Source organism: Lonchura striata, chromosome 5 (genome assembly GCF_046129695.1).
Source record: "Lonchura striata isolate bLonStr1 chromosome 5, bLonStr1.mat, whole genome shotgun sequence".
Lineage (NCBI taxonomy): Eukaryota > Metazoa > Chordata > Aves > Passeriformes > Estrildidae > Lonchura > Lonchura striata.
Genome location: NC_134607.1, coordinates 15,849,752 through 15,866,275, shown reverse-complemented (window position 1 = coordinate 15,866,275; position 16,524 = coordinate 15,849,752). Strand labels below are relative to the sequence as shown.

At 42.3% G+C, this 16,524-nt stretch overlaps 1 protein-coding gene across 1 annotated transcript in view; it reads right to left on the bottom strand.

Annotated features, from left to right (window-relative positions):
- Positions 1-5,807: 5,807 nt before the first annotated feature.
- The window catches only part of TMEM178B (transmembrane protein 178B), a 218,055-nt gene continuing 207,338 nt past the window's right edge, over positions 5,808-16,524 (bottom strand). Inside the window, exon 4 of the mRNA XM_021552032.3 lies at positions 5,808-16,022. Coding sequence (XP_021407707.1) covers positions 15,772-16,022 — 251 coding nt within the window. The 3' untranslated portion in view covers positions 5,808-15,771. The remainder of the gene's footprint in view (positions 16,023-16,524) is intronic.

Below are 16,524 nucleotides of genomic sequence, written 5' to 3'. Positions count from 1 at the left end.
GAAAAGTGCAGTTTCTTACAAAGAAGCGGTCTGTGGTCAGTATTTGCAAGTGAGTAGCAGATGCAGGGTAGCAGGGATGCTGTGTTTGAGGGATGCTGTGTTTGAGGCATGCTGGGGACACTGGGGCAAGTCAGGGACCTGCATGGTGAGCTCTGGGATGGCAGCAGCCTCTGTCACTTCTGGCTGGCCACAGGCTCACTGCTTTGTTTGATGTGAATTAGCTGATAAGATCAGAGCTGAGCTCTTGTAGTTCTTCCACTTCTGTCTCATGCAAATGTACAAGACCGTGCTCCCTCTGACCAGGGAGGGAGCAAAAATTTTAGTAAATGTAGCTTGTTAGGTGGTCTGATTTTGGTCTCTGCAGGAAAGGAGCTCAGCCGTGACTGTTTAGAGGGCCCCTGGGTAAGAGCCCGATAATGTAACAGAATAATGAGTGTCGAGCTATGAAAGCATTTCATTACCAGCATCCTCACCCCATGCAGCCCCAGTGTGCTGCAGTTATCATGTGTGTCTGACAAGAATGGTCACCGTGAGATTATCCTGCCTCTGAAACACAGTGCTTGCATTCTGGTGAGGGAGTCCTCACTCCTGGGTGGGCACAAAACATCAGCAGATACTTAAAGCAAAGGGGAAGTTGAACTTTGGGGTGCTCCTCAGGAACACAGCGGGTGATTTCTCTGCTATGAAGAACTGGAGCTGTTGCTGCCTGTCCCTCTGTTCAATCTGCTGAGGCCCCACTGTGTCGCAGATGAAGCTGAAAAGATTACTTTCTTCTAAACCTAATTCTCAAAATTTGCATTATTTTCCTTCCTAATTCTGTAGGTTTTTTTCCCTTCATGACTGGCTGGAATGTTGAATTAGATGATGCTAATTCAAAACAGGAGCTGGACCACAAGAGATGAGTGCTCCTGCTATCCTTCCCAAACTGAGCTGCCAAGTCCAGGTGCCCAGAATTGTGGGGGGGCAGTGTCTGTGTATGACAGCCTCAGTCCCTGCCTTCCTGACTGAGACAAGGGCACAGCAAACCCATGCTCTTCCATGGGTGGCTTGTGTGATACTGGGTTATTGAAATCACTCTGCTCATTTCCTCCGGGGTGAACAGCAGTTAATGAGTTTTCCCTTCTCTTGTGTCTGCTTTATCTAGCTGCGTTGCAGGATTCTGTGTGACCCCATGGCTCTCATGTATCCTCTCATTCCCAAGAGCCAGAGCCCAAGACATGAGCAGCAGCCTGGAGAGCACCTGGCAGCAGCAGGGCTGGGCAGCTTGGGCACTGCAGGGAACAACAACGCAAGGTGGGCTTAAAATTCAGCCCTCATGTGGCTAATATAAACCTGGACTCATGCATAAATCTTTCTTGAAGTCAGGCCATTTTCTTTCCTAAATGCAAGCCCTTCCATGACAGCATGTCCGGCTCAACCTTCAAGGACCAGCTGGTTTTTGAAGTTCATGTTCTTCTTCCCCCTTCCCTGCAGGAGCGCTGAGCAGCTGAGCCCTCTGTCCCTGCAGCCACGCTCCTGAGGCTTTCCATGCCGTCCCTGCCACAGGAGAGGGCACCTGCTTTCTCCCTCGCCACAAAGCAGGCTCTGCAGCCTTCTTTTTTTAGCACGGATGAATCACATTTCCCCTGCTGATGGCAGGGAGCAAAGAGCCGAGCAGCCCTGCCATGGCATCGCTGCTAAACGTGAGCAGTGGCACTGAGCAGGTGAGGATGGCACTGAGCAGGTGAGGATGGCTGGGCGGGCGGCTGTGCCTGGGGGCAGGGGTAGACAAGGAGAGGAGAAGCTTCATCCAAAAAGGTTTTGAAACCTTGTGGTGCTGAATATGCCACTCTGTTCCCTTCATTAGCTTTGCGGGGGGGTTGCCAGCTTCTGCATCCCCAGCCAGCTCTTCCCTGCTCCTGCTCTTTGCTTCGCCCCACAGTTTTTATTTGCAGCAGCAGGCAGGTCATAAGCACTGGTAACACAAGTGGGTTGTCTTGAAACATGGCAAAAATAGGCACATTCTTGGAGTTTTGTGTATAGTATATCACCAAGATTTCTCCCTTCCTCAGCCATTAGTGCCAGGGAAGAGGTCAAGGAATTTACACCAGTGCTGATGGGGTTTTTGACAGAGAATTGTCTTGTACACTTCTCCATTCTGATTCTTCATACGGTTCCTTACTACCACTGGTGTTTTAGACAGGACCTCTTTGGGGGCAGGAGGGACTCCGTCCTGAAAACTGCAAGAGATTCTTTGTTTTGCTACAACCCATAGTCTGTCATGAGAAAAACAGTCAGCTTGGGAAAAACCATCAGGTGCCTTCTTATTTTTGACTGTAAGGTCTTTATAGGTACAATGCCTCAATCAGGTAAAAAGAGTCAATACAGAAAATTTTACATTTTAAATTTAACACCATAACCAACAAAATTATCATGTCTAAAAACACCTTGCCATTATTTTGTTTCATAGTTTTGTTCCAGTTAATTTAAAAAAATACTATTTGTGTTTTTCTCTTTGATTCTCTCTTTTGCTCTTATTCTGCTAGGACAGTTGCAAGCACTTTTGTCTACTTCTTTTAATTTCTTTTTTATACATCTTAGGTAGTTTTGATACCTTTTATGAATACCCTGAACATTGGGTGTTCAGCCTGGGATGCCTGCAGCCCGACTCTGGCTGCACACTCCAAGCCCTACAGAAAATGTGTGTCTGCTGCATGATTGTCTGCTGCATTGTTGCCTGCTGCATTGTTGTCAGCCTGAGGATACAAGTGCAGTGAGGAAGCACTAATATCAGAGCAGCGTTTCCTGAAGCCCATGCAGCTGAGCACTGGAAACTTGACAGGCTCCAATCCATATTCAGTTTTAGTTGTTTATTTGCTGGGGGAAGGTGGGAGCTAAACTACTCTGATGCCTCTATGCATTTCAATTAAATCAAAGACTTCAACGCATTAAGTGGTTCCAAAATGAGATTAATGGTGTTTGAGTACATGCAGTACTCTAACATCAAGGTTCCAACAGGAATCAATCCCTTCTATGACAGACAGAAAACCTACTCATAAACAGTGACATTGAGATCCTGCTTGTGTTTGTAATGTTTTGTACAGTGATTCTGATCAGAAGCCATCTAATTTTTATTATCGTTAGCTTTCAAAGAGCATTTCCAGTACCCCATAACTCAGAGACCACCCACCTCCCAGTTTTGCTCTTTGTCCCTCATTCTTCTCTGAGGATGAGGATGGTGAGAGATGTCCAGTCCCGCTCCTGACACAAGTAGACTCAACCTCTTAAAACACACAACATGATTTTTTTTTTATTTGTTTAATCAGTTTACATTCCACAACTGACAGTTTACTTATTTATTTTTTTAATTTTCCATGAACAAGTTGTTTAGTTAGTTACCAGACAAGATTTTAATCGATGGAAATACAGTATTCTGTGCCAATCTGAATAAAACCAAAACAAATCAAAAGAAAATGGAAATTGTAAGATTTTAACCAGTTTTTCAGCAAAGTCATGTGACACTTTCTGCAACTCCTGTCTTTCAAATTTATAGGGGTTTGTTCCTTTTCCCTATTAGTTCCCTTATCTCAGCCCTGCCACTGAAATGTTCCTTCGGGACCACAATCCTGCAAACACTGATGCACGTACACCAACACCCATGTGTCTGCAGATTAGCACCTTGGATTAACAGAACAAGAAAATTAGGGGTGTTTCATGTTTAAACAAATTCTGTTCACCTCTTCTGCCACAGATTACAGGAAGAAATGGAAAAGTACAATACACTTGATGTCACATTACTTATGAAATTAGCCACCACACTCACATCTCACCAGAACAACCTAACAAAATAGTCACTGGTTGTTGATGTATTGTTAGCACCGATGGCCACAGGAGCCACTTTGCCTCTTACAGCAGCACAGAGGTCCCAACCTCCCAGGACATGTTGTTCTCTATTACTTCTGACAACTGGATGTTACTACCCAAAAGTCATAAAACTCTCTGTGTATTGGGTAAAAAGTGCTCCATTTGGTTGAGCAGCTGCATACACAGTTCAAATATCCTTTACAATGCCCAAACCATAATCAGAAATGGACATGGTTTTGGACTTTTCATAATATGTTGAAGTTTTATATATTTCAATGTAATCCCCGGTCTAGCAAAGCACACTTAGGCATGTGCCTAGCTTTAAGCATGACAATAGCATCGTTAATGCGAAATGTATGCTTGAAATTAGGCAAGTGCTTTGTGGGATCAAAGCTCTGTAGCAGTGCTCTGAAGAAATCAGGATCCTGAGTGTCCTAATCCTGGCTTTCACATTTACAGCCACTGCAGATTTGAGTAAACCCAGCTACAGTCTGGATTTTCAAAAGTGCTGAAAAGCTGGTAGAACTTGTGAGGGGGCATCAAACCACTAAATAGAAGGTCTTTTCCCAGGCTTTTGACTTTCCATCTCCAATATGTCTATAATACCACCTGACTCAGACAGGTCTGATGGGACTCATACTTGTAAAATTTTCTATAGAGAAAATATGCCAGATAAATGTGATATATTGCTGCATTTTTCTAAATATGCCTGAGTATTGTGGCATTCTAGGTCTTTCTAAATCCAGCTTGGATGTGTGTGTACTGCACTTAGAAAAAACATAAACAGCTGGCCAAGATGACAAATGTCTTGTACCAGTCATATTATTTCACTTGGGAATGTCCTAGGAAAGTGCTGACATGCTTCAATTTGCAGGCATTTAAGTGAATTATTATCTTAAGCCTCCCAAACTGTCAATTAGAAACAGTGATGATGCAACTTTTATCATCATCAAAAGATGATTATGGGAATTGCTTCATTTCTTCTGAGGAAGAAAAAAAATCATAAGGAAAAAAGGACCAATGAGAAAGTCAAGAAAGGGAAATCCTTCAAAAACTTTTGGCCAGTGTGGCATCATGTGGTTAGCTGAATATTACTTGGGGCAGAAGAAATCCTGAAGAGCAAGTACCTTCATGAGATGCACCTGCAGTGGATGGTGGGGAGTCCAGTGGGTCTGGTTTCTCCCTGCCCCGTGTAGCCAACGCTTGTGCCCTCACACAGGAGTGTTTTGCACATCCACACACAATTCCCATGGGCACAAGGGGGAAAGTGAGAGTCAGACCCTCGTGCTGAACTGGCTGAGAGGTTCGTGGGCAGCAGGAGAGCTTGCAGGGGAAGGTGACACTGAAGCTCTGATGGCCTGAGTGCTCCACCCATTCTTCTTCCTTTCCCCCGGGATCGCCTCAGTGCCAGGCATTGCTCTGTCCCATGGAGCCTGGGCATTCACTCCATGTGGCAGAGTCACAGGAGTGGTTATAGCTTTCATTAGGAGGTGAGACAGGGTTTTTTGAGAGAAAGTGGAAAGTTATCCAAGTGCATCATGGGGGTGAGAGGTCAGGCAGGCCCCTCTTGGCAAACCTTGGCAAAACAAACCCAGAAGAGAGGTGAATGTGCATGGCTGGGCAAGCAGGACTGTCATAAAGAATGGGAAACAAAGATAAACTGGTATGGAGTCACCCCTTAGAACCTCCTCCCATGTAATCTTGTGCATTGACTTTATCACCTTTTAAAAGGAGGTTTTCTTTGACACTAAAACTCTGAAAAACCTGCAAAATCCTTGTGGGACATAGTGAGTCAACAATTTAAAAAGGAACCTTTGAGAGTCCCACATCCCAGTATCTTCCTCATCCCTCTCACAGAGAGGGAGGGCAGGAGAGTGATGATGAGAATTTAGGAAAATTCTGAAAAATCTTGCAGAAAATGGTGCTGAATCCTTAAATTTGATATATTCTCAAGCTTCTCCTCATTTCCAAAGTTCACTCTTAAAGCCTTTATTTCTTTTTCACAGACATCTCAAACAACAAAACAGTCACATATGCAAGAGCTGGTATGGAATGAAATTTAGAGAAAAATGTCTTTACAGGAAGCATGTCTGTATTCTCACACACAGGGAGGAAAAGGAAGAGAGGGAGACAGAGATATATATCTTACTTCTCAAAACAGGGAAATGGAGAACAGGAGAAGAACGTCAGGATGATACACTACAGCTTGGGCAAGGTAGTACCATGCTGAAAAATAACATTTCATCCCTGGAACTCAGCTTTATCTTCCATTTTCTAACTAAAGTCTTTCCTTCAGTACTAGTACACAGTATTAAATCTTAATTTTACAGTTCTCTGAAGTCCCTCTTGTCAAAACCTTAACAGTATTTTTAAAAATAAAGTTGTTCTTAGAAATAGGTGAAGATTGTCAAGTCACTGACTTAAATTTAGCTGTACAAACAAATAGTAGTGACCATATATTGGCACAAGATCCAAAGTTCACTTAACCTTAGAGTTTTCAGAAAGCAGTTTAATTTTCCCACTCCTCTCACTGTGTTTGGTTTATTCAGGTAATATATGAGACTATGCAAGACTTCCAACGTTCTAATGCTAAATTAAATTTCTGGTCATTCTAGATAGACTCACTATCAATATGCAATTCCAAGTTTGGCTCTGAGAGACTCTCACCATGAGATGGAGATGTACGTTCAGCCTTGTCAGAGCAGCTTTCTGAATTATACAGCCACAGTTCATCTTTTTGTTGAGTCCTCAGTTTTTTTCTGAGGACAACTATAATCCCAAAAATAGGGGATGAAATTGCAATCTCTTTAATATCCATGTAAGCTGTTTGTAAAGCAGTTATTAACACTGAAAAAAAAAAGAAAATGAAGCTACCCAGACTGTATCTTGGAAGAGAAGTCTTTAATTATCACTACCAGCTAGATGACTTTTTCAGGCCAGTTTGGAAATAAAGCAAGAAAAGTAACCTTTGAACAGCTCAGCTCAGCTGTTCAAAAGGTTTAAGATGTAAATTCACTCTTTGAACTGCTTCAGCAATGCCCAGGACTGGCAGAGAAAGGTGAAGAGTTCAGACCAAAGACCTCTGACCTCCAGCACTGGGACCACCCAGTCATCTGTGCCTGGAGGCCACCACAAGGCACTCACCCCAAATGCTATTTCCAGGGGTTCAGACAAGCTCTATCCTTTGCACTCACATTGCAGTTTGAGAGGGGAAGGCTCTTGTGAACATCTTGTTTTGTTCCAACAGGCTTTCCAAATTAAAACCTGTGTTTGACAGATGAGCCCAGGTCATGCACCTGAAGCACACAGGCACAGCTATCTCCATATGGATGCTCTCCTGCACTAGGTACCTGATTCATCTCACCAGGATTTAAGATCTTTTAAGATCTTGAGATCACTCAAGACTCAAGATAGGTGAGTGGTCATTGCATGAAGCAAGGAGGAGCTACTAAAGCTTAGATGTCAGTTTTGCTGTAAGCAGCTGTCTCTCTTCACTACCTGTACAAGAAGCCAAGGGAGATGGGCCCACATTAACATCATGAACTCAGTGCAGTGTCTAAGGTTAATGGGGACAAGAGTGGGTCAGGGAATCCTGGCCTTTTGGTGGCTCAGTGTCACACACAAAGGTGCTCCTCCCAAACATACACCTAAAGAGAAGAACAGCATCTCTAGAAAGGGCCTCCTAATAAAGGACAAGAGAATCAATTGAGAGAGCTAGTGCTGAACAGAAATTCTACCATTGCTTTTTCAGTCCATTCCATTTCCTTAAAAAAGCCCTTGAGACCCAGTCCTTTGACTGGATGTACGTGTGTAGATGTGTGTGCTGCTGACTTTAAGTGTGGTACCCCTCCTCAACTGGTGTAATGGCAAAATGAGGATTTTCCTGGGAAATAGTACTTTTAGTTTGTTTTGGTTTAAATCTGAGATACGTGAGGATTGTGAAAAAGAAACAGTCCTTTGCCTGAAATTCTGTACATCAACCTCAGGTTATTTCAGGCAATCATGAAGATACATTTTTCATAAATTTACAAATATATATACAAATATACACATATATACAAGTGTATGCGTGTCAGCCTATGGGCTTGATTTAATAATGCTTTATTCCAGCCACACACAAGTAGAATGGTTGTTTTTTACAAAAAGAGATTGATAGAAAGTTGGAGTGACTTAGCAGTGACATTTCCTATATCTATGCAAAAGATCCTTAAGTAGGCTGACATAGAAGTGCAACCCCCTTACCTAAGTCCCCTCATCACATATACATATAAATAGGACCCAGTGTTACATCTACTAATTAAACAAATTTCTCCTTGATCTCAATGACCTGTAATCAAAGAGAATTTAATTTGAGAAAGAACTGAAAGTTCAAGCTCATTTTAGATACAGTTTAGAGTTTTGAAAGTTGTAGTCTATCACACTTAGCCCCAAAATGCTTTAAAATAATTAAAGTTACTGCAGAAAAAATACCTCCAAAGTTCCCAAATATGCTTTTCTGTGTAAGTAGGGGAAATTTGTCCTGCAAAAGATCAAACTGCAAATACATAGATATAAACACTCTAAGTGATGGAAATTGCCAAGTAAAAATAGTAACAGTTTAAATTAGATATTTGTGATTGCTGTAGGTGCCCAGGAGTTATAAATAATTCAGTACACTCTAGCTGAATAGTCTAAGGCTGCACTTTTTGTTGTTCTGATTACTTGAACCTTTTTCTTATGATCTATATTGTTAATGAATAACTCTTTGTAGAAAAAATACAGTCTTATGCTTTACAGCCAGAAGAAAACTATTTTTGAGATGAAACATCATGAGAGCTTAAGCAAATTAGAACCGTATGCGTTTTTTAAAAAAAATATTAGGCACCAAAAGCATTTAGTGCTTTATTCACTGTCTAAAGAGGAACTGGATGCTGAAGCTGTTTCGTGTATCTGGCCCCAGGAGACTAATCCATGACTGATTCATACTCCTTGGAGTCTACATCATTTTGAAACTGGAGCAAAACCCACAGGTTTTTGAAGGCTTTACTCTTTATCTCACCTACTGCAGAATCACTGTTGCTGCCTGAGTATTTCTGACCCACTGGCGAGTTACAAGGCCACTTGAAGGAATTGCCTTTACAGAGATATTCCTGTGTCCTGCTGCCACAGGTAGGGCTCAGTCCCACGGGATATGAAGCTCCCTGCTGTGCCCAGCATCTTTACCCACAGCCTTCCTGTTGCCAGCAGCCTACACAAGCCCTCTGCAGGCACAGGGGTGTCCTACCGTGGCTCTGGCTCTTGGCACAGTGGGATTGTTACACTAGGGGATCACAAACATTTCTGATTTGGGGGAGATACATTGGCATCTCTTCTTTAAATATCCAAATACTTTTTGATGGAAAATATCAAATTTATTTGTATTGTGCTTCCTCATGCATCTCCAGCAGAGATTTTGCATGTGATCAGCATACACAACCTAAAAGAGACACAGATGGCATCTGAATTGCATTGCAACTCCTGAGTTCAGTGTAAAAGAACAGAGAACAATTATGCTGCATTTTGCTATGTATTTTCTCTCTATATAGGACACTTTTACAGGTTCCTGGCATCCACATCATGTGGGATGTGCACATGTGTGTGTTTAAGGAAAGAAGGGAGTGAGGGTGCCCATGTGTACACACCCTATGCAAGAAAATTTTGGAAGTAACTTTTTGACTTTTTGCCACTGTGCAGGAGTGTTAATCAGTGAAGGAAGATCATAAAAGTGCAGTCCTAGAAGGACTAGAAATGACATTTCCTGCTGCTGATGCTGAGGGTGATATTGGATTATCCTCAGAGAGTTCTACCAATTTTGAAGCAACTGCTGTTGGGTCTCCTTTTTTTCACTCTCCCACTCTTCCCTGGAGATAGCCTATCTGAGAATGATATTTTCATTGAAAATCTTCCCTGAACAAGGGAAGGACAATTGATCTGTGATTCTAGAGTGCTTTACTAGAGGTGACCAGAATTTCATTTCCCTCTTGTGGCCTATATTGAGGCAATCATCCAGATTCTTTCTCAAGTTAAATCCTAAACTTGTGCAAGGCCTAATGCAATTAAATTGACATCACTGTATCAGGCTCCTGATCTCCAACTGATGTCAACATGAAGCTTGATAGAGCCCCCTGGCACCAGCAGTACTTGTCAAAACGTTACAATTAATAATTATGGCTCTGAAGAAGGCTCTATGATTGGGGTGTTAGTGGGACATACAGGATGGAAACCCTAAGTTGAACTGGGGGGATGTCAGGGAGGGAGGGGAGGTAGCATCTGATGACTTTCTTTCTAAAGCCAAAGAATAGATATTGTGGGTGTATAAGCACACATTTCATTTTTGGTGTTAACCAAGACAGAACTAAAATATTTTCTAAGGCATCTGAGCTTTCTGTGAACCTCAACAGACTATGGAATAGTTGCATTATATTCCTGGCTATGAATGGAAAAAGTGGACTGTACATTTTGAGCTAAGTCATGGTTTTTGAGTTTTCACCTTAGACTGGCAGAATCAAGATTTTATGGATCTGGCCTGGAGTTAGTAATCAAACTTTAGGCTTTTTTGAACTTCATTTCCTACCTTAGAAATTCATCTGTCACTAATCTTTACATGCTGTTTGTGTTTCATGCCCACTTTTTACTCTTTGTCTGTCATTGGTACCTGGCAATCATTCAGAGCTGTCTCAGTTTTTCACCATGAGTCTTCCCTTGCTGGCTGGATGAGCACAGCGGTTTGGACCATGAAGGTGTGGGAAACCTGGGGGCAAGAAATGCAGTGGTGGAGCGTGTGAATGTGCCTGAGCACTCCTGTAGCCCTTCTAGGCCTAAGTAGAGACACAGAGAAGAAAGAGCCCGAATAATGAATGTCTTTATTTAAGCTATACTTGGCAACATATTATTTTCCCTCCATTTCGCTGCTGGCAGTTAGCGTGGTGCTCAAGAATTAAGGACAGATTACAGTGATTTTCTTCTGAGCTCTGCTTATCCGTGGGGCTCCAGGGATGAGCCTGATTCAGAGGCGCTGCACAGTGAGTAAATGGACAGCCATGAAGACACAGTCTTCCAGGAATGCTTGGAAATCTAAAATAACCCTTGCACATCAATTCCCTCCTTCACCAACTTTGCTTTCTTCACCATTCATTGAACTGCACAGCTAACATGCCATAGCTAAAAATGGTCCCAAATTACTTGCATCCACAGGAAAGCAGAATACCTGCACTCTCACAATTCACTCCTGGGAGGATGAGGATCCTCTCTTTAGACGACTCAGGATGGTTTTTTTTCCCTTTCATTTGTTATTGCAGCTGGAATAATATTTTAAAAAGTAATGATGATTTTTCAAAAGCAGTATTTCAAAGAAATTGATCTGGTCACTAGTGGTTTGTGATCCACTTGTGACTGTCCCTGGGGTAGAAGAAAAAATTGCCCAACTAGAAAAAGAACTGGAGGGACTGTACTATTTAGATGAGGAAAGATCAGTTGTGTGTTTGCAGAGAGGAAGAAGGGATTGATGATATATACAAGCAGCTAATATGGGTTAGGAAATTTAACACACAAACAGCTTTAGCTTGAAGAAGGAGGTGTCCTATAGGACACCTATCCTGTAGGACATAGGATACAGGGCATGTGTGCTCCTGCCACACATCCCCTTCAGATGTACAGTGTCCCAGCAGGGACAGACAGCAGAACCCCTGCAGCTGACTCCTTGCAGTCACAGGGCAACAACACAAGTGAGTCACTACATAGAAAACCTCAGCCTGCAAATCACTGTGGGTTGAGCCAATTCATCCTGCATCCTTAGGATGGGCATTTTAGGGTATCTGTGCTGACTGCACTCCAGTGGCTCTGTGGGCACTGGAACACAGAGATGTGCTGTCCCAGAAGTGCAACATGAATGGTTATGTGTGGCAAAGAGCCTGCCAGATATGGATGCTGCATTTCCACCTCACAGAAAGGGAGACCAAGAACATACTGGTTGCTCAGGCTAGGACAGAGTGTCACCTTATCTACAGGGGAAGAATGGGAAAAGAAGAGTGTGGGCTGGACTCTGCAGGAAGCTGAATGTTATCCAAGAAAGCACATTCTTTACTTTAAGCATATGAATAGTCAACCAAATTTAAGGGGATTAGTCACATGCTCCAAGTAAAGCACATGCTTAGGCACTTGGCCAGAGCAGATCTGAGGGACAGGGTCAAGCCCCTTAATGCTGACATCACTGGTAAGAGATTTCTAATTAGCTGCTCCTCCAACTAAGAAACCACACACTAGTAAAAAAGAATCAATCTCTGTTCAAAAAGATACTTCAAAACCTCCCCTGAAAGGCAGAAACTCAGAGTAGCTATGAGAGTGCCTCAGCTCAGAAGAGATGGAGACACTAACCATCACAAATTTGCATCTGGATGTGTTCTGGATCAAGCCTCTCTAAAGACAAGCCAAGCACTCAGAAGGGGTGGTGGGGCTGTGACCCCCATTCAGGGCTATGGAAGCACATGGAACTCTTGCCAGTTCTTCGAGAAGCACGGAGCAGAAATTCAAAATCCCCCAGAGGGGTTCTGCCCTTACTTAAAGCCATGATGAGATAACTGGTGTTTGGACAAATGGTTCTTTTGGCAATCCAGCTGGAGATTAAGGTGACATGATCATCTGCTGCTTCAGGCATTCCCATAGATTTTAAGATGCTTCATAGCCACACAGGACTTACAGACACTATGCTAGAGCAAGTGGAAAATCACAGAACTGGCCCAAAGATTCAGGGTCAACACTTTTCTGTTGTTAATAAAAATAACCATAACCCTCTTCCAGCACTGCCACACACAGACAGACACAGAGACTTATATACAGCTTGTAAACCAATACCATCAGAGAATACTTCAAGGCAAAACTGGTTTTATGTCAGCTGCAGAAGAAAAGGAAACCTTTGAAAATCATCAAGCAGCAAAATTACTTCAATTTCTTTAAATTTTACTGCTATACCTCTTTCAAAACTGTATCTGTAGAATACACCCTGTGAACATTCAAGGACCACCCAAGGGTACATCATCACAGGAGCTGCTCTGCCTGCCACAGGGCCTGACAGTGGACTCCAGATAGGTATCTCTGTGACTATGGCTTACCTGTATCATTCCAGATAACTGTATTTACATGAAACACCTTTCCTATCGCATTCAGCACTGCAGAGGAGAAAGAAAGTTTGCATTCAAAGCTGTTTTAATTAAACAGCTGTAATTTTCCTAATAATTTCTTACCAATAAAGGTTTTTTTTTCCAAAATTTTTCATGCTTTGAAGAAATGAACAAATTTTTATAGTTCTTTTTTGGCTTCCAGTTATTGGTTTTCTGCATTCAGCCATCATTTAGCTCTCCAAGGCTGTTTTTGTTTTAAATTTCCTTCTTCTGTTCAATGGTAATTCATCAACCTCCTTACCACGTAGGCACTTGCACAGTCAAATGATTTCAAAACTTTTCAAAACCACTCTATTTGAAAACTTTTCCAAAAAAAACCAAAAAAACAATCTGCTTTAAAAGGAAGTTTCTTCAAAAGGCTTGTATTTTCAACTCAAATAAGTAATTTCTCTGGTCACATCTAATGTAAAATGAAATTGTGAAACTTCAGTTGACAGGGATGGCACTTCAGTGGAAACACACTGACTTAGCATCTTGGATTGGCATGTTTGGGGAATCTGTAGACAACAGAAAACAAAAGCTAGGTAGCTGAGCAAGAATGAAAGAAATCTACTCTATTCCAACATGCCCTCCAGCAACCTCATTTCTTTGAGCACTGTAATACAACTACGTGTGTAAGAATTTGTTAGCTGGATATTTTTAAACCAAGTAATATTGTTTCTTGCCATCTGTGTAAATGGCATGACCTGGAAATTAATGTCTGCATTGCTGTGCAGCAGGCACAGGCTCCTTCTCCATATGAGATATTTCAGATGGAGAGGATGACTTTTTATTGACTAATGAGGACTGATATCATGCAGCTATCATGTGAGAAAGGATTGCTGGTACTATCCCTGAATAAAGAGCATGTTGGGTTGGACTGGTTTTAGGGACATCTTTTTTCTTTGCCCTGCATATTTACCCTCCCTTTGCCTGCATATTTGTTAGTGGTGTCCTCACTTTTGCACGTGGCAATTCAGTCATCCTTCTTCAGAGTCCCTTTGGCTACACCCTTGGCCCTTCTTCCCTACCTTCCCCTCAGCCACTGGTATCCTGCAAGGATCCACTGTCCTCACAGCCAAAATTCTTTTCTTCCTCTAATGGTCTTCACCCCCCTCTCCAGACTTAGCTATTTGTTTAGCTCTTCTGGGACCTATGACCTGAACAATGGGAAGAGCAGAGGGAAGGAAAAAGGAGACAATAGGAAGAAGAGTAGCAGGAAAAAGAGAAAGACCAAAAAAAGAGAGTTCCATTTGCAGATTCACATTATACCATACAATGTTTAAACTCATGGGAAATGAATCTCTGTTCTCTGCATCTGACCCTTTCACATCCATTTGTACACAGTTCTCCCAGATGGAGAGAGGAGATGTCCATTGAATCAGGGCAGTTTCCAAAGACAAGATGTGGGAAGGTCTTATTTGGCATACATGAACACAATGAGAGGCATCTTTTACTTATCTTCTACAGAAATTAGCTCCCTTTTCCTCCTTCATAATGGCTTTTGCTCAGTTGTCTCAAACATCCAAACCAGAGACTTGATGAAATCCCATTCCATCAAATCCCTGGGAAGAACAGCTACCAGGTCTCCCCCCACCTCCCTTCTCCTTGGTCAGTCTTCCCCTGGATCCACCATCCTGAACTTTCAGAAGCTCCATGAAAAATAAAACCTGCTGAAATCCATCAGAGAAGATGAGCTGTCTCAGACCTGATGGCTTTTCTCACACTTCTGCGTTGCGGTGCCTCAGTCTTGGGCCACAAACACAGCATGGATGGTTTGGTGGACAATCACATTTCAATGTTTTAAATTTTTCTTTTTGTTAAAAAAAATCAATAAAGAGGGAAGAAAAAGTTATACACACATGTATCACAGCATTTTCAAAAGGCCTTCTGCTGCATTCACATTAGCAGTTCAGCCTCAGTTGTAAGCCTGGATGTAAGGCAGCTGGAAGATTAAAACCGCATTGTTGGAAAGTCCGCTGAGGTGTTCTCTTGGAGATTTTTATTGTTTTCTGGTTTTATTTTCTTGGATGATTTTTATTATTATTAATTATTATTATTTTCACTTGTTTGCTTCTCTCTAAAGTTTGGCAGGCAAAGAGAAAATGCTTTTCTATTTTTCCTCACACATTCTGTCCATTTTGTTTTCTGTGTTTTAAGAAGAAAAAACCCAACAAAACCAATGACACGACTTCTGTCATTTTGTTTTGAGAAAGAAAAAGAACATGGGTCGGTTTCTGATAATGGCCTTTAGGAGGTATGTTGTTGAACTGGCTCAAATGCTTCATTTGCTTGCTGTTTACATTTTCCCTTCTGGCTGCAACGAACACACTTTTTTCATCATCCCCCCACCGCCTCTGCCCCCACCATGTCCTGTACAGATTCTGGTTCCAGATTCCCCACATGGATCTCCTGTTCCCCCTCCCAAATGGCAGTAGGTAGGTGCAACTGTAGGTTCATTTGACCTCTAAGGTATGATGCTGAAGTTAAGAGTTGGATGGAAGAGCCATGTGAGAGAAAAGCTTTCCCATCACTGTGAGAAAGAATGAAGCAACAGAGTCCAGTGGAGATGTGAGTGCCGTGTTGGACTCAGCTCTACCTTGGCACTGGCATTAATTTGAGATTTTATATATATATAATTATATATACATATATATGCATGTATAGGCATACCTTGGCATACATACACATAGATATATATATATATATACATATATATGTCTTTGTGTGTGTGTGTATTTGTTTGCTATTTGTTTTAGCACACTGTCCCGTTCTCAGGTCTAGATTTGGGGCAGTTGGTCCTGGGGACAGGTTGGACGGAAGGGGCCAGAGTGCAGAAGAAGCCAGAGATGAGAGTGAGGCCCAGGCCCCCCCACGCACAGAACATGGACCAGCCATAGCCATGGCTGATGTCGTCGGGAAGTCCGTACAGGTAGCGGGGGTAACGGGAGAGCTCAAAGTTGATTCCAGCCACGCACGTGCACAGTGAAATGATGCAGAAGGTTCCTGGAGGAGAGCGGGAAGGGGAGAAGGAGGGAGGAAAAAAGAAAGAGAAGTTAGAAGAGTGATAGACAAACCCTTTTCCAAGCTGCCTGAGAAGAGCTGGTTCAAGCAGTAAGGAAGTGCCTAAGGGAAGACGTTTGTATAGAGAGTGGCTTAGTCTGGAGGCTCCATGGAGAAAGCACTGAGTGCCACCAGAGCCTTGAATATTGATCTGCTGCTGACAGAGCTGTATGGAGAAACTTCAACAGGAGCACTTTTTCATTATGAGCACTCCCTTGGGAACCAGATGCTCCATGGAACCATTGATTTTTTCTGAAACTTTGCTTTACAGAATAAATACAGAGTGAATAATCTTGTTTTGACATTTTTGGAGGGGAAAATAACCTTGATTTTTTTTGTTTCATTCCAGTTTTTCAGTGATAGACTTTATAGAATATTACAATATACTTGTCATATTCTGGCTCTGTTGAAATGTACATTTGAACTTACGTGGGAGATTTTCTTC